Source organism: Coenobita brevimanus, chromosome 85, assembly GCF_032717465.1.
Source record: "Coenobita brevimanus isolate Jiangsu-jjx chromosome 85, ASM3271746v2, whole genome shotgun sequence".
In the NCBI taxonomy this organism is placed as follows: Eukaryota; Metazoa; Arthropoda; class Malacostraca; order Decapoda; family Coenobitidae; genus Coenobita; species Coenobita brevimanus.
In genome coordinates this window covers 190,145-215,208 of record NC_137038.1, presented here as the reverse complement: position 1 = coordinate 215,208, position 25,064 = coordinate 190,145, and the positions used below count along the sequence as shown (strand labels likewise).

General features: G+C 42.5%; 1 protein-coding gene across 1 annotated transcript in view; it reads left to right on the top strand.

The window, feature by feature from the left end:
• Positions 1-25,064, top strand: part of LOC145410329 (cytotoxic granule associated RNA binding protein TIA1) — a 1,031,692-nt gene that overhangs the window by 931,964 nt on the left and 74,664 nt on the right. Inside the window, exon 5 of the mRNA XM_080280462.1 lies at positions 22,705-22,780. Within this exon, the coding sequence (XP_080136588.1) occupies positions 22,705-22,780 (76 nt within the window). The remainder of the gene's footprint in view (positions 1-22,704; positions 22,781-25,064) is intronic.

Genomic DNA, 25,064 nt, shown 5'->3' with positions numbered 1-25,064 from the left:
GTAGGTTATAAAGAAGTGGAGGAAGGGGTACGGAGGGAGGGGAAATGTTGAGAGGGACGGGAGAGAGGGGAAGAGTTAGAGGATGGAGAGAAGAGGGGGGGGGGGGCAAGTACAAAGGAAAGCAAACAGCAGCAGACCTTATGGTCCTTTCAAGGCTGCTTGTTACAGAGTAGACTATGACTGAGATCTAATTCTACATGCTGAAGGATAAGGATAAAAAAGCAAGAAGGATACCCCTCCTCCAAACTCTCCAGTTAAAACTGGCAGGAAAAAGTGTGAAAAACCACCATGCAGCATGGAAAAACTGACATGGAAATTCCATAGGAAAGACTGAAAAGGAAAAGTTACATTCAGTAAAATAAGCCACCAGTCTGAATAACCTGAAAGAGAAAGTAATGTATAATGGATAATCAAATAATAAATAACCAAGGCACGACATTATGTACGGATACGTTGAGTTAACGGGGCGTCTGTAGAACAGTGTGGAAAAAGCATAGTGTGGATGTTCGGGGTGATAATGGAAGGGGAAAGGGAGAGGGAGAATGGAAGAATTAGAGAGGTGGAGGGAAGAGGAGGAAGGGAGGAGAAGGGAAGGATTTAGCGGCAGGGAGAAATTGAGAAACTGAAGGAAATTCTGATAATGGTGGGATGAGGAGTAAGCTGAATTGTGTGATGGGATAAAAGTGTGCGTGCGTGTGTGTGTGTGTGTGTGTGTGTGTGTGAGAGAGAGAGAGAGAGATTGTATGGACAGTATGAAGACAAATGAAAATAAGAAGAAAAGTGAAAGATAAAAGAAAGGACGGTGAGAGTAACAGGAAGCAGAAGATAACGAGAAGGAAAGGAAGAAGTGAACGAAGGACAGAGGAAAAATTGAAAGAAGGAATAAGAAGACTGAATAAAGTAACCGGAAGAAATATTGGTGATTGAACAACTGTAAGAAAAAGAAAGTTGCAAAGAAAAATGAAAAGGTATGAAAAGTCTGCAGAAATGAGGAAATAGAGACTGATATAGCATGAGGAAAGGAAGGAAGGACAGAAGGTGTATTTTAAAAGCTGAAGTGATGGGAGGTCAAGAAAGAGAAAGAAGGAATGAAAGAAGAGTGTAGAAAGTGAAGAAGTGAAAGGAATGAATAAGATTGAAGAAAATGGAAGAAGGAATGAACCGTTAAGAAAGTAGACAGAATGGAAAAAATGAAAGGTAATGAAAAAGAAAGTGAATTAAGTAATGAAGTACGGTAAGTGAAAGAAGAAATTAAAACTGAGGGAAGTGGAAGAATTACAAAAGTGTAAAAATTAATCACTGCTGAAGGGAAGTTAAAGAAATGAAAACTCAAGGGAATGGCAAAAAGAAAAGAGTGAAAGAATTAATGAAACTTACAGGAATAAAAAATATGAAAGTCACAAATTTTAAAGAAGATATGAAATAATTGACAAATGACACGAACTTGAAATATGAAAAAAAAATACTAAATTATACGAAATGAAAGTAGAACACGTGAAAATGAAATGGCAAAACAAACAGATTATGATGAAAAATGGGGACTGACACGAAAACAAAAACTATGTATATGTGAAGAAATATGAGTAATGGAAACCTAAAGGGCATGAAATAATACTTTTAAAGAAGAAGTAAGGGTTATTAAGGGAGATAGAGCCTAGGGTTCCCAGTCGTGCTCTATAAAAAGTCAGATCCCCGCTAAGCCATCACAACTACCACTCTCAATCACAACCACGAATTCTGTCATCATAATAACCGCGTGTAATCATAACCACGGTAGAGAGAGAGAGAGAGAGAGAGAGAGAGAGAGAGAGGAAAGAATGGTAAAAGATAAAAAGATTGAATGGATTGAGCTAAAGAAGTTGTGTGGCAGGAAGGAAAAAAGGGAAGAAAAATTAAAAGGATCAGAGAAGGAGCATGGAATTAGAGAATGAATCAGTGTCAGTGAGAAAGAGATAGCATGAGCGTGAATGGTGAGAGGAGCTGGAATCGGGAGGGGGTGGGATTAGGAGATAGGTGAGAAATTTGGATTATAGTGCTGAGTGGCTGGGATTGGGAGGGAGGTGAGAAGGGGGGGTGAGAGAGATTAGGAATGGGAAGGAGGAAATCGTGAGGTGAGAGATGGTTCTGTATATCCTATTGAAATTGAGTTATAATAATAATAATGGTAATAATAAATAATAATAATAATAATAATAATAATTAATAATAATAATAACAATAATAATAATTTCAGCAATGATAGTAATTTCTCACGAGTTTTCATTTCTTTCTCTTCCTCAAAAAAATCATCCAGCTCATATTATACCGAACAAGTTCGCTTCTCAGAATTCACTCATGCCTGGCAAGTAATCAACAGGGCGGAGTGAGAGTTAATTCAGTGTAACCTTAATCCAACCTGACCTACACTAACTTAATCCAACCTGACCTAACCTAACTTTATCCAACCTAACCTAACCTAACTTAATCCAACCTGGTCAAACCTTACTTAATCCAACCTGATCTTACCTAGCTTCATCCAACCTGGGCTAACCTAACCTAATCCAACGTGACAACCTGACTTAATCCAACTTGACTTAACCTAACTTCATCCAGCCTGGCTTAACAATCCAACCTGGTCTAACCCAACCTAACTTATGCCCTAACGCTGTCCAAAATCAGACTGAATTATTCTTGTTTAAGAAGCGTAATTTAATAATCCCAGGCTTACTTTGTTTGGACTAAGCCTGTATTAACGATTGTTATTATTATTATTATTATTATTATTATTATTATTATTATTGTTGTTGTCGTCACAACTCTGTCCCTGCATATTAACATACCTACTCTCCTAACCTGAGCTCACTCTAATCCAGTCTGAAAATTAAGCCACCCTAACCACCAAGCTAAGCCACCCCCAAGCCATCTCTAATTTAAGCCACCCGTGCGTGAACTGAACAAAGAAACCCCCACACGAACAACCTCAAGAATCGCCTAGATAAATAAGACCTTAATGCCGAAATATGGAAAGCAAAAATTGTACCTGCGCCACTGCAGGTAATTTTGGGTATTTCCTGAGATCATTCTGGAGTCTGGCTTATAACAGTTGGGTTTGTCTGTGATTATTTGTCCACTGGCTTTAGGTTAGGTAGGGAGGAGGTAAAGGGAGGATGGGTAGGGAGGAAAGGGGTAGGGAAAGGGTAAAGGGAGGGTAGGGACGAATGAAAAGGAGTAGGGAGAGGGTACAGGAAAGGTAGGGAGAGGGGAAAGGGGGTTAGAGTGGGAAGAGAGGAAGTAGGGTAAGAAAAAGGGAGGAACGTGGTTAAGGGAGGGTACGGTAGGGAGGGAGAAATAGTAGGGAGGAAGAGAGGGAGATGGTAAAGCTGGGGAAGAGATAGATGGGCATGATAGGGAGGAGGAGTTGGATGGAGAAAAGGTGAAGAAAAAGGCGTAGGAGGAAGGTGGGGGAGTGGAATGAATTAGAGAGAGAGAGAGAGAGAGTGAGAGATGGGGCAGACAGGAAAGATAAGAAGGAAAAGAAGACAGAAAAAAAAGAAAGCATTAAGGAAAGGAGAAAGGGAGAGATAAAATGGAATTGAAGTGACATGCAGGAAAGATAGGGGGGAAAATCAAACAGCAAGAAAAGGAATGGATGAGTCAAGGAGAAGGAAAAGAAAGGAGAGAAGACACAAAACAGAAGGAGGGAAAAAAGAAAATGTATACGAGACAGGTGGAAGAAAAAGGGTGACAAGAATGAGAGGACAACAAGAAAAGGGAGAGAAATATAACCCAAGATGGCGGGAGGAAATGAAAACAAAGAGAAACTGAGTAAGGCCCAGAGAGAGAGAGAGAGAGAGAGTGTGAGAGGTTAAAAAAGGATGGGATAGGGGAAGTAGAGCAAGGATAGGAAATATATATTAGTGGAAGTTGGAGAGATTGAGAAGAGAATGGAGGGTGAACGAAAGCCAGAGAAAGGAGGGGAGAGGAGGAGAGGTGAAAAAGAGAAAAAAGAGGACAAAAGAGAAAGTGAAGGAGTGTAAAGTAGTTAAAAGAGAAGGAAAGTGAGAAAGAGGGGAAAAGAGAAGCGATAGAGGAGGGATAATATAAATACGAGAGAGGAGGAGGAGCAAAGAGAACGACGGGAGGAGAGAAACAGAGAATTGGGAAAAGAGAAGGGATAGGAGGGGAAGGAATAAAGTAAGAGAGAAGTAAAGAAGTGAAAAGGGATAGAGAGAGGAGAGGGGAAAGAATGAGGAAGGAGAGGAGGAGTGATGGAGCCTTGAAGATGAAGGTGAGGGAGAGGAGAAAGAAATGAAATAGGAATAGGAGAGAGAAGATGGTGATTGAGAAAATGAAAATTTTAGTGTATAAAAAGACTTAGAAGAGGAGGAAAAACTGAAAAGAAGAGATACAGAGACGAAAGAGGGAAAAGGACTGGAGAAAAAATTACTAGGAAGAAATGAACTTAACGGTTTATATGTATCTTATCTGTCTGTCTTTTTGTCCAACTCTCTCTCTCTCTCTCTCTCTCTCTCTCTCTCTCTCTCTCTCTCTCTCTCTCTCTCTCTCTCTCTCTCTCTCTCTCTCTCTCTCTCTCTCTCTCTCTCTCTCCTTTTGTTGTTACGAGTATTTGCCTCCCTCCCTCCCTTCCCTCTTTTCTCTCCCCTCACCCTAGAGAATTTGCTTCCCCTTCTTTCCCTAGAGAGAGAGAGAGAGAGAGAGAGAGTCAGATGGATGGATGGAGAAATAATTCAATAAACAGAGATTTGATGACCTAGATGTGTGGACATGTGTATAGATAAATAGACTGATTAATCGAGTGTGTGTGTGTGTGTGTGTGTGTGTGTGTGTGTGTGTGTGTGTGTGAGAGAGAGAGAGTGAGAGAGAGAGAGAGATTGTAAGCAAGGAGGGAAGGAGGAGAAAAGAATGCAAAGAAAAGAACAGAGGAAAAAGAGGGAAACAAATAAATTGGCAGGTAAAAGCCTAACAGAGAAGGGGGAAGGAAATGAAGGGAGGGAAGAAGGAAAGAGATGACGATAGGGAAAAAAGAAGGAGGGGAGGGAGAGGGAAAGGAAGGGTTGGGAGGAGGAAAGGAAGCAAGGGAAGGAGGGAATTTGGAAGGCGGATAGGGAGGGAGGGATCAAAGAAATGAAGGGATGAAGGGAGAGAGCCGAAGGGAAGATAGGAATGAAGAAAAAGAGGAAAGCAAGGGAGTGAAGAACGATAACAAGATTGAACTGAGGGCAGAAATAGAGAGAAGTAAAGGAAATGAATGACAAAGAAGAGGAGGAGGAAGAGAGGAAAATAGGTGGAGTAGTGGCAAAAAGATGGGTAAGAGAGAATAGGAAGGAAGAAGAAAAGGAAAAAAAGAGGATGAGAAGAGCAAGAAGATAAGAACATAAGAAATGAGGATAACTGCAGTAGGCCAGTTGGCCCATGCTAGGCAGCACCTAGAAGAGTAACTGTACTACTAGAATGAGAAGGACAGCAAAGAAGTACTTGCCGGAATATGAATAGAAAAGGAGGAAAAGGCTATGAAGCAAAAGGAAAATAGAGGAGGAAGAGAAGGAAGAAGAATAGGCATTGGAAAGGGTGGGAAAGAGGAGGAAGAGGATGAGAGACAGGAAGGAAGAGAGAAGAGATTAAGCCTACAAGCACAAAAATCTCTCTCTCTCTCTCTCTCTCTCTCTCTCTCTCTCTCTCTCTCTCTCTCTCTCTCTCTCTCTCTTGCATTTTTCCCCTTCTTTGTCGTTCTCTTCCTTTCTTCTTACCTATTTACTTCTCTTCCTACACTTTTCTTCCCTTTCCTCTTTCCCATTCCCCCTTCCTTCCTTCCTTCCCTTCCCACTGCCTTTGCTCTCCCCTCCCTTCCTTTCTTCTTACCTATTTACTTCTCTTCCTACACTTTTCTTCCCTTTCCTCTCTTTCCCATTCCCCCTTCCTTCCTTCCTTCCCTTCCCACTGCCTTTGCTCTCCCCTCCCTTCTTTTCTCCCTTTAATTTGTACTCCCCCCTCCCCTCCCCTCCCCTTTCTTCATCCTTCCATTTCTCCCCTCCCGTCCCCTCTCCTTACCCCCCTCCTCACTCTGTCCTTCCCTCACCCCCTCCCTCTCTCCTTCTTTCCCTCCCTCCCTCTCCTTCTCTTAACTCTCCCGTAGGCAGTTCAAGAAACTCACAAACTTTTATTTCACCCTTCATTTGTTTTTAATTTAACCTCTGCCCCATGGATTTTTTTTTTTCCCTTTCGTCGTCTTTATCGATGGGTTTGCCTAGATCCTTGTTTTATTGTTCTGTACTTTAGTTGTTGTTATTGTGTTTTGGGGGCATGACTGATTATTGTGATGATGATGGTGATGGTGAATGTGATGATGACATTGGGAGGAGAATGATAATGATAATAGTAATAGTGATTATTATAGTGATCATTATTCAGATCGTGCAATTCTTATCTTCCCTTCCCTTCCTTTTTTTCGTCTCGCATCTCCGCCTGTCCTTGCCCCCATTGCCCCATACGGTACCATTCCATTTCCACCTTCCTTCCCCCCTCTTCTTTTGTGGTACCACATCGCTCCTTCCTTTCTACTTCTCTTCCATCCCATCCTTTTCCGTTCATACCCTTTTCTTTCCATCTCTTTCATCCGCATTTTTCGTCTCACCCTTTCTCATCTATTCCATCTATTCCATCCCTGTCTCTCCCATCAGAACCCATCCAATCCCAGTCCCTCCTATCTCAGCCAATGCCTTCCCAGTCCCAGCACGCTACTGGCTGACACCCAAATGTAAGGCGGACTCTGATTGGCTGAAAATGAACCTAGCCGACCAAACAAATGACGCCATGTAGTCTGCAGCGGTGCACACACTTACATACATAAATACACGCACACATAGGTTCAACAGCTCACACACACATGAACCAAAACACACACACACACACACACACACACACACACAGTACGTGTAGACTTATTAGTATACTTCTATTTTTCTTTTTCACATGCATGCATACATACACAGAAGATACATCCATCGACTACGTACACATAACTAGACTTACACACACACTTACACAGTTAAACACAAGAGTTAGATACGAGTAAATTTGTGGGTGTTTGTGTTATGTATGTTCAGATAATGTAAGTGAAACAGTTCGTGTAAGATCCACTGCAGGGAGAGTAGTAGCCGGACTTAACCCATCTCCATGCTGGCGAAGTACGAATGGGAAAGGGGACTGGTTTATGTTCACGTGATTCATGTGAAAGTGGAAGTGTTATAATGGCTGTGTGTGTGTGTGTGTGTGTGTGTGTGTGTGTGTGTGTGTGTGTGTGTGTGTGTCATCGCCACTGACCACTAGGATGTGAATATTTGCAACATGGATTTCGAACTTTTCCTCTCCATCGACTCGTCCTATTCTCCTTCTCCCTCTGATCCTTCCCTCCCTTGTTCCCTCCCACCCTCCCCATATCCATCTCCCCTCTCCTACACCTTCCTACGGCTCATCTCTCTTCCCACATCCCTCACCTCTCTTTTTCTTTTCGCCTTTCCTTTTCTCTCGTTTCCTTCCTCTGCTTTCTTCATCTCTCACCATCCTTCCCCTCCTTTTTCCTTCCCCCATTTCCTTCACCTCCCTCCTTTTACTCCCCCATTTTTCTCCCCCCTCCACCCTCGTCTGACCCGAGGGGAGGATAAAAGAGGGAGGATGTACACTCAAAATTGGGGAGCGCAGACCGCCCCGAGGCCAAACCCAAGGCCCCCTCTGATTTTTTTTTACCCCCTCTCTCCTTTTCCTTTTCCTTCCTTTTTTTTTTTTCTTACTCTCCCCTTTTATTTTTTCCCCCTCCTCCTCCTTTCCGTATTTCTGTCTTTTGTTTTTGGGAGGATAAAAGAGGGAGGATGTACACTCAAAATTGGGGAGCGCAGACCCCCCCTAGGCCAAATCCAAAGCCTCCCCTGATTTTTTACCCCTCTCTTCTTTTACTTTTCCCTTTTTTTTTTTTCTTACTCTCCCCTTTTATTTTTCACCCTCCCCCTTCTTTTCCGTAGTTCTGTTTTTTGCTTTTATCCACGCCCCTTCACCCACATTTATCTCTCTCCCCCTCCGTCTCCCTTTTTCTTGTGCTCTCGCTCTTTATTTTGTCCCTTCCTCTCCTTTCCCATTCCTTTCTGTCTTATATTCTTACTCTGTTTTATCTTTGTAACTTACCCTCTCTCTCTCTCTCTCTCTCTCTCTCTCTCTCTCTCTCTCTCTCTCTCTCTCTCTCTCTCAGTCGGGGTGGGTATTAAAAAAAAAATCTCCCAACCGGCACTAATTCATTCTTATTCCTTTTCAGGTTACAGTATAATAGTCTCTTATTCTCCTTTCACACTTTCCTATAAAATTTCCACGCCAGTTTTTCTATACTGCGTGGTGTTCCTTCTAACTTTTTCCTGCCGGCTTCGGCTGGAGGATTTTGGAAGGCGGGGGAGAGCCTTCCTTGCTAATCTTATCTCTGTTTAGTAGTTTAGTTACTCTTCTAGGAGCTGCCTAGCATGGGCCAACCGGCCTAGTGCAGTTATCCTCTCTTCTTATGTTCTTGTGTTCTCTCTCTCTCTCTCTCTCTCTCTCTCTCTCTCTCTCTCTCTCTCTCTCTCTATGAATGCATAGATATGGCTGCCTGTGTATTTATACAAGTTTTGTAATGTTTACATAAACCGGTCTTCTATTGGCTATAATTCACATGCATGTGTTTAATGACATTATATATATGTAATTTTCTATTAAGCTTGGTTATGTCTTTGATTACTTCACATAGCTAAATATGAAAGAGAGAGAGAGAGAGAGAGAGAGAGAGAGAGAGAGAGAGAGAGAGAGAATTTGGTTAGGGCTGTAGACTTGATGATCCCCTCCCCCACCTCCTGTTAATCCATCTTAAGAACTTAATACCACAACATTCCTCAGCTGTGCTCACAGTACTGTATAAAATTCATTGTTATCCATTAATTTATTTATAAAGAATTATATTTCATGTATGTAATATTTTTCTTATTTTAATATTTTTAACCAGAAATAAGGGAGAAAATTTAGAACAGCGTATCTATGAATCACGTGTTATTAAGTGATTTAATTGCCTACATACATGCATACATTATTTTCTGCTTACATAGGTAGGTAGATCTTTTTTTATCCAATAAGGGAAGACACCAACGCTTATAGTTTGCTATTTATACAGATATAATTAAACTTGAATGTAACCCAAGGTATAGCATGAATAAATATATAACTGGAGGATATATACATAGACGAACATAACTGGTATATAGCTGGATAGATTCAGACACATACGGATAGATAGATAAACAAGCTATTCAGGGTGCCCTTAGATATATATAGAAATATATTAGAGGAACATATATAGACAGTCATACGCATAGGTACTCAAAAATACAAGTAGATAGCCAGACAGACGGACAGACAGAGAGACAAAGAGATACAAGGCAGACAGTTACAGGCATAAGTATTCGGAGCGAGTGCCCGGGGGTATCATATTAAAGAAACACAGAAATTGCTTCCAGTTTTTCTTTGTGTGTGTGTGTGTGTGTGTGTGTGTGTGTGTGTGTGTGTGTGTGTGTGTGTGTGTAAGAGACAGGGAGAGGGGGAAGGGCAAGGAATAAAAAGAGGAAAAGAAAGAGAGAACACGGATTTAGGAAGTGGGAAAGAGGGAAGAATTAAATGAATAATTGACGGAAGGAAAAGGGAAGAGAAGGAACGGAGAGAGAGAGAGAGAGAGAGAGAGAGAGAGAGAGAGAGAGTCATTATCTTTCTCTACATGTGATTACAGTTTTAATGAAGACTGGGAATTTGGGAGCACCTACCTGTTATCATTTAGCCACATTTTTAGAAGGGTTTTTATTATTATTATTATTATTATTATTATTATTATCATTATTATTGGTGGTAGTGATAGTTGTTGTAGTAGTAGTAGTAGCAGCATTATTAACAATATTAATAGCAATATTCGTAGTTCTAGTGGTTTAATATATGTGACTTCAGTTATAAGCGAAAATGTTTCACACCGCTAGAGGTGTTCTTTGTTTTATTTATCCTCCCACTTCCGCACCTGTTACCATACCTAGGCGAAAGAGGTGCAATATAAGAAGGAGTAAAAACCTTGAAAAAGGCAGAAAAGAACGGATCAGGAAGAGAAAAGAGAGAGAACAAGCAACACCTGTGCAAGGTTCCACTGCGTCCCTGTCAGCTTAACCAGGCGCACTTGACTCCAGCCAGCAGCCACTGTCAAATGCATAGAAGAGGAAACTGCTAGTTTCTCATGAAACTGATGCTCACTTGGAAAACGATGAGTACATATTACCAGAAAAGAGTTACCTGAATACAAGAGGCTCCGTAGTGACTGAAATAAGGGGCTCGCTAGTGACAAATTATTATCTGGTTGCTTGCTTGGAAAAACCCAAAATCCAAATGAACACATACACTCTAGAATATGGCGTTATTGCTCAAAGTACATAAGTGCAAACGAGGAGATGCTGGACTACGCAATTGCTAAGGCTGTGTGTGACTAGAATGCTGGATACATGAACGATCATGGTGGAACTGAGCTTGGATTTTCAGCAACTGAAATAAGCTAGACGTACCTGAAACAGACAGAAAACTTGAGTTGGTGAGGAAGAAAAATGTTCGACGGAGGAGGGTTGAAGATATACGGGTAATTATAGTGCAGGAGCCTTTCAAATGTCCGCACTGTTTAAAGGTCGGCCGTTAAATCTTTAAGGGGCTTTTTCTCGAAAGTAACTTTTTTCACTTAAAATTGTTATAACTCTGTTGTTTTTTCACCAGTCTGAGCATTTTTTTTTTTTTTCAATTTGAAGAGGAATTTGGACTTGATATTTTGATAAGAGGAAATAGAGGAATGTATATTCAGTCATTAGTGTTTCCTCTTCTTCCTCAGAAATCACACACTTCTCTGGCTATTTATAAGGAACAGCTTCGTTATCCCTTCAGAGGAGAGATACTGAAAATTGGTTTTCTGCTAATGGTTGCCAAAAAGTTATTCTTTCGTAAGAGAATGAGCAAAAAACATTTGATAAGTATGGTTCATGGTAGTAGTCATTTGAAATTGAAGTAATAATTTTCACAAAGTTCAAATTATTTCCAGAATTATTCTAGGGGAATATCCTATAATCTAAGGAATTATACTTCAATTCCAAGGGTATTGTTTGGCAATTTTACGGTATCCATGGATGAATTGTGATGTACCGCTCAAAAGGCAGTGCCAACGCCCCCGTTAATGATACACCCAGTTCTTGTGTCATCAGCAAATTTGCTTATACTGCTAGTCATTCCTAAGTCTAGATCATGTATGTATATGATAAATAATATGGGACCGAGTACTGATCCCTGCGGTACATCGCTAGTTACTAATCCCTAATCCGATTAGTTTCTTTTAATAATACACTCTGCTTTCGTCCCTTCAACCAAAATCTGTCCATTTTAAGGTACCGTCGTCTATACTGTGTGCTCGAACCTTTCTAACTAACCTTTCGTGTGGGACCCTATCAAAAGCTGTACTGAAGTCCAGATAAATAATATCGTAAGGTTTATCGCTGTCTACTGCCTCATGGACCTCCGAGAAGAAAGACAACATGCTAGGCCTAGGCCAGGACTGGTGCTAGAGTATTAGCCTGGGTATTTTATGATATACTGGTTGGAGTTATGAAAGATCTCTTATTGTTCAAACGGTATTCAGATCTCCACACTTCTCTGCTCAACTTACTGGAGTTAGATTTAGCGTCGTTTCGGTCAGAAGTCCTCTCTTCTAACCCATCACCACTATTCTGGCGTATTTTACTTACACACACACACACACACACACACACACACACACACACACACACACACACACACACACACACACACACACACACACACACACACACACACACACACACACACACACACACACACACACACACACACACACACACACACACACACACACACACACACACACACACACACAACTTCCCTCACTCCTCCCAACTCTTTTTATTCACTCCATAAGCTGCTAATTTGTTAAGCGCTGCCGGAGGTACCTCAGAGAGAGAGAGAGAGAGAGAGAGAAAGAGAGATTATGCTACAAAAAGGAGGGGAAAAGGCTGGAGAAGGGAAGAGGGGAGGGAGGGAGGGAGGTAGGGAGAGACGGAGGAAAATAGAGACAAGAATCAAGAAAGTTTTGTTCATACTCAACACACACACACACACACACACACACACACACACACACACACACACACACACACACACACACACACACACACACACACAGGCCTACATACACTTTTGCACATGATCATCGCAGCACACACGGACACATACTGTATATACTGTACACATACACGGTGGACACGCACACATTTCTTACATGTATACGGTATGTAAATCAGCTTAGTTACACATAAAAATAAACGAAGTGTGTGTCAACACACACACACACACACACACACACACACACACACACACACACACACACACACACACACACACATACACACACAGAGGATAAAAGGTAACAAAACACAAAGGGAATTCTGTTGGAAGCAAAATAATTTAACTCTCCACATGAACCACTGTGTGTGTGTGTGTGTGTGTGTGTGTGTGTGTGTGTGTGTGTGTGTACATCTGCTCATGTGGGAGAAGAAAATGGATAATAAATTGGAGAGAGAGAGAGAGAGAGAGGAATGAGAAAAACGAAGTTGGTGAGCGAGAGGAAGACGCCTAAGGGAGAAAGAGGGAAGGATAGGAGGCAGGTTGAGAGAGAGAGAGAGAGAGAGAGAGAGAGAGAGAGAGAGAGAGATAAGAGCATTGGTGTTCCCCTGGGAGATTTAAACAGCAAGACTCACAGGGAGACCAATGTGGTAAGTTGGTAGTAAAGGCTTTATCCTCTTACCTGGCAGTTGTGGTAGGTGTGGTATTTGTGGTAGTGCCAAGTGGTGTTGTGGTATATGTGGTAATTGTGGTAGGTTTGGTGGGTGTGATAATTGCGGTAGTTATGGCAGGTGTGGTTTTTGTGGTAGTTGTTTTTGTGAAGTCTGTTAAGCTTCATTCTCCTACCACTTGTTATAGTTGATGTTGTGGTAGGTGGTAGGTGTAGCAGAGGTTGTGGTAGTAGTTGTGAGTATTGTGATGGTTTTAGTTGTGACTGTGACTGATAGTTGTGTGTAGAAGGTTGGTTTTGGTAGTATTGTTAGTTTGGGAAGTTAATAGTGTCTGTGGGTTTGGTTGTTAATGAGGTAGCTTTCGATATGTAATTAAATGTCGAGTGTTTTGGTATTGTGGTAATGGAGGTATTGATGGTGGGTGTAGTTGAAATGATGGTACTGACGGTAGGTGTAGTTGAGATGATGGTACTGACGGAAGGTGTAGTTGAGATGATGGTACTGACGGTAGGAGTAGTTGAGGTGATGGATGTTGTCTTTGTGATTAAAAGTTACTTAAAGGGAGGGAGAGGGCAAGTATATAAGAAGAGAGAGAGGGATGGAGGAAAACAGGATTATAGAGAGGGACAGAGATAGAGAAAGGGAGGGGAGGAGGAAACTACCGATGGAGGGCGAGACGGATAGATGGAGGGAGGGAGGGAGGTAGAGAGGAAAAGAAAGAACGAGATAGGGAGAGAAAGGCAGGGGGGGGGAGGGAGGGAGTGCATTAAATCTGATATTCGTAAGCCCTGAAGGGAAGTTAGAGAGAGAGAGAGAGAGAGAGAGAGAATGATGGAGGGAGAGGTGAGGGGTCCCTGGTCGCCATTAAGAGTACAAAGAGACTCATCTGACCAGTCGAGAGAGAGAGAGGTGGACAACGCTGATGCTTTTTGTACACACACACACACACACACACACACACACACACACACACACACACACACACACACACACACACACACACACACACACACACACACACACACACACACACTTTGTATCGTTCGTTCTTCTTTTCGTTCTTTTTTTTTTCTTTACCATCCTTCCTTTCTCACCTGTTCTTCCTGCTTGTAAATAGAGAAGTGGAAAGGAAAGGAGGAATAGGAATATAAGTTTCTGAGTGGACGTGTGTGTGTGTGTGTGTGTGTGTGTGTGTGTGTGTGTGTGTGTGTGTGTAAGAGAGAGAGAGAGAGTGTGTTATATGTTCTGTTCTGTTATAATGGGCCATTGAGACCCATGTTATCACCATATGTGCTGACATTCCCCACTCCCCCTACTCACCCCACTCATTCGTACCCTCCCTTCAACCCCTCTCATTCCCACTCATCACTTCCGCTCAGCTGCTGCATTTTCCTCTTTCCATGCATTCACACTCCTCTCCCTCTTCTCTCACATTCATCCTTGCTCATCGTATTCCCACTCATATTTTTCTTTTCCACCCTTTTTCATTTTTCCACTCAACCCACCTTTTTGACATCATTCATTCCCACTCCGACTCATGTTTCCACTTATTTCCCCAATTCCCACTCCTCAGAAATCCTGTATGACCACTTGTTGGACTTCCCCCATCTATTCCCACTCAACAGTCCCGCGTATTTCATTCCCTCATTCATTTTCCCCCATTCATTCCCCATCTCAGTCATCACTCGAACCCACCAAATCCCTCATTCCATTGGGTTTTATGATTTTTTATTACTCCCCACCCACTCATTTCTCACTCCTTTCTTTATCAGCATTTCCTCCCTTCTCATTTCCTCTCATTCTTGCGTCCCCCAGACGAGTTTATTCAACTCTTGGAACATCTGTTTTAGTGGCAGGGTTCATAAAGGCAGCTTAACCCCTTCACTTTAAGAAAAATCTCAGTCCAAGGAAAATTATCAGAAAATAGCAAAATAATGAAAGAACCTCTCTACTTCTCCTCCCGTAACTTTTCCCATCCACTTACCTGTCTGTCTGCGATGTCCCCCCCCCCCACTCAGCTTTTTTCTCATTTCCCTCCATCCTCCTGTCCCATCTACTTATACCCCTCTTCCATCTGGTTATTTATATACCTCCTTTCCTTATATCCTCATTCATCTGTTCCTTCCTGCTCCTCCCCTCGCAGTTCTCTACTATAATCGCAAACCATCTCACTTTCTTATTTACCACTCCCACTCAGTCGTTTTCCACCTCTCTTCTCTTTTATCCCCCTTCCACTTCCCACTCCTCTCTCTGTCTCCTCAACTCCTAACTCACCCACCCACCTTCCATCTCTCCACTTATCTCATTCTCCCACTCTTTCTGCCACTTATCTCTCCTGCTTCCATCCCACCTATTCATCTATCTCACTCGCATCCACTCAGTTTTGTCTTTTCTTTCTGCTACTTCCCTCTCACCCATCCATCCGCCTTTCCACTTATTTCCCTTTTTTTTTTTTTTTTTCCTCTCCCATTTTCCACTCCTCTGTCTCCCTCTCACTTCCCTCCCACACGTCTGTTTCTCCACCTGTCTTCCTCTCCTCTTTCCCACCTACCCTTCCCTCCCACTCATACCACTTTGGAATGTCCAGCAAATTAAAGCGGAGAGAGAGAGAGAGAGAGAGAGAGAGAGAGAGATAAACGTGTACACAAACCATCGTTCACTCCCACACCCATTCGCTCGCCCCTTCCTAATAAGGGCGAAAACGAGTGGAACTATATGAGATGGAGGGGATGTAGGGATGGAGGGAGTGGGGTTCCCTGGGGAGTGGGGGATGAGGGAGGGAAGCAGAGGGAGGGAGAGAGGGGGGAGGGGGGAGGGGGTCTTCTTATTGTCCTGTACGAAATAGAAGTGATAAATTTTACTTACTCCGTCGCCTACCCCTCAGACATTATCATCTCAACCTGTACTCTCGGGAGGGGGGGGTTAGGCTAGAGGGGAAGAGGGGAAGGAGGGAGGAAAGGAGGGGAGAGGAGGAAAGAAAGAAGAAGTAAGAAGAGGAGAGGAGTGAAGAGGCTGTACAGCTGGATAAGTTAAGAAAAAAAGCTGGGAAGAGGAATTGAGGGCAGAGAAAAAGAAACGAGGAGTGAGAAACTAGGGTAGGAGAGAAGAGGGAGGGAAAGAGCAATGACGAGAAGAAAGAAACTCGCAAAGTAAAGAAACTGAAACCGAGGGATGAGAGGAATGAGAAGGGAGAAAAAAAAAGGGGAGGGGGGAGAAGACAGGATAGAATGTCAGCTAAGCGGAGATAAACACGGAAGAGAAAGCAGACACAGAAAGAGGAGGGAGAAGAAAGAAGAACTGGAAAGAAGTGTGAAGAGATAACTAGGCTATAGAGAGGGACAAGAAACGCGAGAGATCGGAGATAAGAAAAAAGGGGGGAAGTAATGGAAAACAGGGATGAGGAGAAGCAGAAAGGGAGGGGGGATATAAAGAGAGACATTAAAAGGGAGAGAAAAAGGGAAGGTATGAAGGGACAGGTAACAAATGGGGAGAGAAAGAGAAAGGAAGGTAGGCGGGAGGGAGGAAGATGAAAAGGCAGTGAGGGAGAGATGGAGGAAGATGGAGAGAGGGAGGAAGAAAGAGACAATTAAACGGGGATAGGGAGAGAAGGAGGAAGGGAGGTAGGGAAAGTGGTAGGGAGGGAGACATTACAAGGGAGGGAAGTGCTTTATGTGTTGCATCAGCTTGGGTGGGTGAAAGGGGAGGGAGGGGAGAGAAAGAGAGGGGAGGGAAGAGAAGATAGATCTAGGGGAGAGAAAGGAGGGATGGGAATGAAAGTGGAGATTGTGGAGAAATAAAGAGCATAATAATAATGATGATGGTAATAATAATAATGAAAAACAATGGTTAATTAGTAGTAGAAGTAACGTGTATGTACAGTATGTATGTATGTGTATGTATGTAAAGATTTTGTATGCTGTTGGTGGTGAAATGACCCCTCCCCCCACCCAGTGCTTCGGGCTTAAGGTACAGGCGTGGGAGGCTTATGATGTGTAGGGTGAAAAGTACATGTAGAAGTGTGTGTGTGTGTGTGTGTGTGTGTGTGTGTGAGAGAGAGAGAGAGAGAGAGAGAGAGAGAGAGAGAGAGAAATGATGGTTATGATAATGTACTAAATCATCTGTCATATCATCATCATCACCATCATCTTCAAATTATTACTAATAGTGGTTGTAGTAATCGTAGGCCATAGAATAATAATAATAATAATAATAATAATATAATAATAATAATAATGAAGGTATGAGATAATTAGCTCTCTCCTAATGACACTTACTTAACCAGCTAGAAATATTGTTTAGCCTCCTAATTAATGTGCTGCTTTGCAGTGTGGTTGATTGTGGTGGCTGTTGTTGACTATGGTGGATTGTGGGTGATTGTTGTAACTGTGGTAGCTGTGGTTGATTGGTGGTTGTGGTTGATTATGGTGGTTTTGGTTGATTTTGATGGACTGTGGTATGTTATCGTTTTGGTGCCTGAATGTGATGGTGATTGTGATGGGTGTTTTAGTTGTGGCTGTGGTTGATTAAGTGTGGTTGATTGTGCAAGATGTCTCCCTACACACACACACACACACACACACACACACACACACACACACACACACACACACACACACACACAGAGGCAGATTCCGGGTGTCACACATGAAGATTAATGAATTTCCCCACCACTGTTGTCCTGCAGGGAAAATGGCAGCCGGTCCAGGGGAAGGGAGGGGAGTTGGGGGAATAATGTGAGAAAATTAGAGAGAATATGTAGGGAAAATTAAAGAGAGTGTCTGGGGAAATTAAATCTGGTGTGTTGGGGAATTACAGAGTTTAAGGTGAGAAATTAGGGAGAGTGTTGGGGAAATTAAAGTGAATGTGTAAGGGGAAAAAAATAGGAAAATTAAAGAGAATGTGTTGGGAAATTAAAGATAGTATGTTTAGGTTGTAGAGAGGGGGAAATACTAAGGGTAAGTTAGAGAGAATTTGTTGTTAATTAGTGAGAGAGGGGAAATTATAGAGTTTGTGTTGGGAATATTAAAGAGAATTTCGGGGGTAAAAAAGTAGAGGGAAAATTAACGAGTATACTTTATGTTTTGGAATTAAATGGAATATCTTGGGTGAAAAATATATAAGGGAGATTAAAGAAAATATATCGGGAAATTAAAGTGAATACCGGAGGAAATCAATCGAGTGTGTTGGAAAATTAAAGAGGGTGACGAGGAAAATAATATATAAATGAGAATTAATGGAAGGTAAAATGTGGACCTCACCCAGCCCTAGGGTGGGAAAAGATATCCGGATGATGATGGTGATGATGATAAAATGTGGATATCTTTTTACGACGCATTTGCGATATTTTGCACACGGTCAGATTTAACATTTAGTATTGTATTTGCATTATTATTCCTTCAGCCTATGACCTCCATTGTTTTAAACACAGTGTCCAGGCATCTCGAAATGAACCCGTCTTGCTTTGGGGTCTGCTGCGTTCAAGTTTCTTTCGAAGGAACAACTTTTGCAAGATCCCAGCCCTTCGTAGTTCCTTTTTTGCATAAGAAGTAATTTATATTCTTGCTGTACCAGTATAGCGTATATATGTACAGTATATATATCACAAACAGATATCAGTTCATGTAAAATAGTCGTAGAAATATTTAGTATATTAAAAGATTGTGAACTCAAGAGAAGTCCTCGGAATACAGAATTTGAATGAAACAGCAGTAAAAGATTGGCTTGGTGAAAAATGTGGAAGGAAAATACGGAAGAAGAAAAGGAAAAATATCGATGTTTATGTGGAAGGAAAATAAAGAGGAAAAAGTGAGTGTTTGTGTATAAAGTTATTGTGAGGTAATTTAATGAGTAGCGTGAAGTTAGTGGTTTAAATGATAGGTTTTTGGAGGAGAAGTCATGTCAGGAGGTAGAGAAAAATTCCTACCGTCTCCTGGATCCTCCATTCCCCTCCCACTTCTTTCTCCATCCCTTTTTCCTTGTCTCCGTTCTTTCCTTCGTTCCTCCTAACCCTTATCCCTTTCTTCCTAACCCTTATCTCATTCATCTGACATCCCTTCCTTCCTACCTTTCTGTCTTCCTCCCTCCTTCCCTCCAGTTCCCCTCTCTCCGTCCTCTCTCACTTTCCTTTCCCCATCTCTCCTTCCCTTCATCCTTCTTTATTTCTCTTCATTTCTCGTTTACATCCACTTCTCGTTTACATCCACCCTCTCTTCCATGTCTCCTTTCCCTCCACCCATTCTCTCTTCTTTTCTTTTCAGTACATCTTTCTTCTCATCCCTCCCTCTAACCTTCCCTATCTTTTCTTCCTCTCTTCCCTCCTTCCTTCCTTCCTTCCTGAGGCCTCCCTTCAAGCTGTTATTGTTATGAAGAGACGGACCTATAGTCTGACAGATCGAAACGTAGGGTTTTGGTGGAGTCACCCCCTCCCTGCACTGTTGCCACGTTTCCGAGCTGACCTCTCCATCAGCGATGACCTTGACACTGTTTCCCTCTTGTGATCTCCGTTTTTCTAATACCCCCTATACCCCTGCCACCAACACCCCCTATACCCCTACCCCCAACAACACCCCCATCAACAACACCCGCTATACCTCCACCACCAACACCTCCTATAAATATAGACCCCCACCATCAACACCTGTATAATAATTAGCCGTTGATAATTGCTATACTTTTATTGAGAGCATACATTCTACCCTATTGCTCAAACTCCCTAATCTTACAATCCCATCTGTCTTAATCCTTCCCACTGCCTTCGTTCCTAAATCCCTTAATTGATCTATTTTTAACCTAAGTGTCCCCACACCTTTTAAACCATTTACCTCTCTGTCACTATTCTCCACCATATGTATCAACTTGTATTATATTGTGTATAGAACTTTCATACTGTATGCTGTACTACTGTATAATGTATAAGAATACCCACTGTTTAGTGGAAATAAAGTTTTATTATTATTATTATTATTATTATTATTATTTCTCTCTCTCTCTCTCTCTCTCTCTCTCTCTCTCTCTCTCTCTCGCTAGATTTTGTTATGTGTCATCCATGGTTTTTTACTTCCATTTTTATGTATGGATTATAATTTTGACTTTATTTCCGCACCACCCTTGAGGTAAAAGTCACGGCGCGTTTTTTATAGAGGTTTCCCCAATAGGCCTAAATCCTGTAGGGGGTTGGTGACCTCCCACAGCGTACACACAAACACGTGTCGCGTGAGTGCTGCCACCCCAGAGCTGTTTGATATATTTATTTTAATTATGAAAGGATCGCCTCTTCCCACTTTTATCCCTTCAAATTTTCTTGCAATTATACTTGCTAAATTAATTAGCAATGTTAGAAGTGTTGGGGAAGTAAATAATAATTAGAATATTTTTAGAGCAACACTGCCAAATTTTTATGCCACGTTTCTCTATTATCGTATAATATAGTATGCAGAATAGTTTTATTCTTCCTTGATACATGTCAGCACTTTCATTACAGTTATATTAGTATGAGTTATGTTTATGTATCATTCCTACTACACAAACCACAGGCGTTATACATCGTAGGGTTAGGAAACATGGCAATAGTGTAGGGAGGGGGTGACTCCACCCAAACCCTATGTTACGAGGAGGAACACTATAATGAAGACGATACGGTCAGTGTGTGTGTGTGTGTGTGTGTGTGTGTGTGTGTGTGTGTGTGTGTGTGTGTGTGAGAGAGAGAGAGAGAGAGAGAGAGACGTAAGGAGGGATGAAGGACATAACGTAGAGATGGAGAGAGGGGAGAGATATGGAGGGAGAGAGGGAGGGAGGGGAGAGATGGCTCAATCAGGGAGAGTTTTAGGGGAAATATGGCCCAATATGACTGGTCCAGAGGAGGGGGAGGGAAGAGAGGGAAGGGTAGGGGGAGTGAGAAAGGAAGAAAAGGAGAGAAGTGAGAAAAGGAGGAGAAGGGTAGCGAAGAGAGAAGGGGAGATGACAGGAAGTAAAAGAAGAGAAATTGCGAACAAAAAAGAGAATAGGAAAAGAAAAGGGAAGGGAAGAGGAGCAAGGATGAAAGGGATGGGAAGAAAGAAAGGAAAAAGGAGAGAGAGAGAGAGAGAAGGTGATGGATACCACAACCTTTTAGCAAATCAGCAACCACAACCATTTCTCAACCCCAAGAGCATCCACTCACTAACCACAACCACCACAGCCAACACCATTTATAACTCCCACTACCGTCGCCATTAATAACTAGCACAACCGCCATTAATAACTACCACAACTAACATTATAGCAACCACCACCACTGCAACCATGTGACCGTTCCTTTATTTCTCCCTACCACCATTATCACTCATCATTACAACCATTAGCCCTGACCAAGCGGTGTGGTCAGTACATATCTTTATTGTTTCTCTCTCTCTCTCTCTCTCTCTCTCTCTCTCTCTCTCTCTCTCTCTCATATATATATTGTCCTTTCCTGTTCTTTGTTTTCAATTTCCCTTCCACATTCTTTTCCCATTTCTCCCTCTTCCCATTTCCCCTTTCCCCTTCTTTCCCTGTCCCTTACTTTTCCCATTCCAACCTCCCCTGGTCCGTCCCGCTCATTTTCCTCCTTTCGTCTCTGCCCCCTTCCCCTCCCCTTCGTTTCCTTTCCTTCTTTACCTCCCCTTCCTCTTCGCTCTCTTACTTTTTTCCTTCTTGATAATCCCTCCCCTCTCTTTCCTTTACTGTCCCCTTCAGCTCCCTCCCCTCTCTGCCCACCCCTCCCCTCTCTCCTTTCCCCTTCACTTCCCATACTCCCTCCTTCCCTCCCTCCCTGCCGCCCCTCACACTTCATACCCTAAGCCCCATAAAGTGAAAATAGTGATATTTATTATGCATACTCAATTTGGTCCACGGGGAGGGGGAGGGAGAGCGGGGGAGAAAGTTAGAGATGAAAAGAAACTGTGGAAATGGGAGGGGAGGGGAGAGGAGGGGGAGGGAGGAGAGGAAAAAGGGGGTAGAAAAGGGAGAGAGAGGTGAAAAGGACTGGAAAGGAGAAAGGAGGGGAGATGGGAGGGGGAGTGGAGAGGAAGAAAGGGGAATAAGAAGAGGAGGAGAGACAGGTGAAATGAAAGGGAGAGAAAAGGAAATATCAACCACTTCCCACTTTTCACTTATTTCCCCTCTCACTTTCCTCTCTTACTCTCACTTTCACACACTCACGCAATTCTCCCCGCTCGTAACCTTCCTACTTCCCTAAAGCTCACTCAAATTTGCGTGCGTGTGAGGTTGTGGAATTAAGGTACACGAGTTGTGCGTTTGTTGTTTTGCAGCTTGGTATTCTGTGGTAGTGATGCGGTTTGTGTGTGTGTGTGTGTGTGTGTGTGTGTGTGTGTGTGTGTGTGTGTGTGTGTGTGTGTGTGTGTGCGCGCGCGCACCCCTCGTGTGTTATTCTAGCTAACAATAGACGATTTCTAAAGGGTGAGTCGTAAGATGCTATTATTGTTAGAGTAGACCTACCCTTATGTTTAGAAAATAGATGTGTGAAAGATAATTATATGTTAATGTTTACCGTATCCATGATGTTTACAACATTGTATAAACCTCTTCTAAAATAGTTACTCTTTTGTTTACAAAATAGGTATGTGTAAGATTATTATGTTTACAATTGATGCACCCAAAATGTTTAGTCTTCCCCATCCAAAAGGTGTACAGTGTTTTTCTAACCGTCCCACCCATAATGTTTACAGTCTCTTCCTAACCGCCCCACCCATAATGCTTACAATATTAAGCCGCCCCAACCTCAGTAATGTTTGCAGTGCTTTACTAACCTTCATCACTCCCCCCACAGTGACTGTCGGGTGGTAAGGGACCCCCACACACTCAAGTCAAAGGGATATGGCTTCGTCTCCTTCGTGAAAAAGGCGGTGAGTATTGAAGAGATATTTTTGTCCTCTGTTTTTAATTCCTTCATACCTAGAACGTCTTTCCTTATTTTCAGGTGAACATAATTACAGGTATTATTATTCTTGCTGCCTCCAGGCTAGTTTATTCAGCTCAGAGGAGACCTGTTGTAGAGGGGGGATGAATGAAGGCTGTATCTAAACCCTCCACCTCAGAAATTCCTCCCAGAACTGAATACAATCGTCTGGAGGTTACAAGAATAAAGTGGAAATGACGTCTGAGTAGTGAAGGTGTTAAACACACTATATTATTTGTTTTTGTGTTTATTCGTGTGTGATCTGCCCGTTATCACTGTTATAATCGTTTCATTTTCATTGTTACCGTCACCAGTATTAGTGTTTCAGGAAAATTAGGAAAGGAGTGTGTGTATGGAGAGAGAACTCATGTGACATTAGTGATTGTGTGTGTGTGTGTGTGTGTGTGTGTGTGTGTGTGTGTGTGTGTGTGTGTGTGTGTGTGTGGGGTGTGGAACGCCTTCATGTGGTGGCACCAATATGATCGAGCACTGGAGTTACCCAGGTGTACGCGCGTCCTCTAATCCATCCCTATCCCCCGAAAGCATGAAAGTGAGCTGTGGAAAAAGGGCAACATTAGCCTGCAGTTCACCGGGTTCACATTCGTAAGAGCCTGGAGAGAGAGAGAGAGAGAGAGAGAGAGAGAGAGACTCCAGACATAGATGGTGCGGGAACGAGACAAATTAAACGTAGAAAAGGAATCTTCTTCACGGCTGAGGGACTCCGCCTTCTTGACCTCCCCTCTCCCTCCCCCCCCCTCTCTCTCTCTCTCGTTTTTTGTTTTCTTGTCTCCCCCCCCCTCTTAGAATCTCCCTCTTCCACCTTATGTTTCCATCCCTTTCTCCGTTGTTTCGTTCTTCCTCTGTCTTTTCTCTTCCTCTCTCTTCTTCGTTTTCTTCTTTCTCTTTGCCTCTGTCCTTCCCAGTTTCCCTTCCTCCCATCCCTCTCCTTTGTTTCCTTCCTCTTCCTCTCTCTCTCTCATCCTGTCCCATTTCATTCGCTCCTTCCTTCTCGCGGTCTTCCTTTTCCTCTCTTTTTTATCGTAGAATATCCTTCTTTCCTTCACTCCTTTGTTTCCTTCATCCACCCTCCCTTTCTCCCTCCTTCCTTCCTATCCTTCTCTCCATTTTCGTTCCTACCTCATCCTCTATCCCCCTCTCCCCACTGCGATGTTTGTTTGCCCACCAATAATAACTTTTAATGTCTCTTTCCACTCGAGGTTACGGGGTACGAGATTGGCTTGGTCTAATGGGTCTGCGTTGTGTGTGTGTGTGTGTGTGTGTGTGTGTGTGTGTGTGTGTGTGTGTGGTTTTGGCTGGATGTTCGTGATTTTTCTGCGGCTTATGATCATGCATGAGGGTTTGTGTGTGTGTGTGTGTGTGTGTGTGTGTGTGTGTGTGTGTGTGTGTGTGTGATTCATTTTTTTCGTATTGTGATCGTGTAAGGTGTGTCATATCTTTTGAGTCATGTCTGGTATTAGTTTTTTCTCCTGTGGCATATAATTGTGTGAGGTGTGTCTCATTTTGTGTTTTGTGTCGTATTCGTGTTTTTTTTTTTTTTTCTTATGGAAGTGTCTTGTGTCTAGTATTTGTGTGTGTGTGTGTGTGTGTGTGTGTGTGTGAGAGAGAGAGAGAGAGAGAGAGAGAGAGAGAGAGAGAGAGAGAAATATGGTGGGTCCAATTCATCTTATTTGTGACTGTTTAGTTTTATGCCTATTTCGTGCACCTGCTATTTCCACCTGTCTTTTACAAATCTTTTCTATCTCCTAATCGTTTCCAGTCCTTTGTTTATCGTCTCGCGTGCTCACTATCTGCGATCAAATGCTTCTTACGTGCAGGTATTTATCTTTTGGTAGAATTTATGATGATGATGATGATGATGGTGATATTTTTTGCATCTCCACAGGACCTCATTTCCACGTGTTTCTTGCTAATTTTTGTACATATTATAATTTCTCATTGTTTTTTGTGTCAATCGTGCTTCGAATGCTTGTACACACACACACACACACACACACACACACACACACACACACACACACACACACACACACACACACAGAGCGTCTTATTTTTTACTGTACACAGTAGATAAGCTTATTTTTCTCCTGTTTAAGGGAGAGCGAGAACGAAGTGGAGAAAAAATGCGATAGTGTATCGTGAGATGGGTCGTTAATGAGTAGGGACACAAATGCTTGGAGGTCTCTGTCAAGTTTATATCGTTCAGTAGAGAC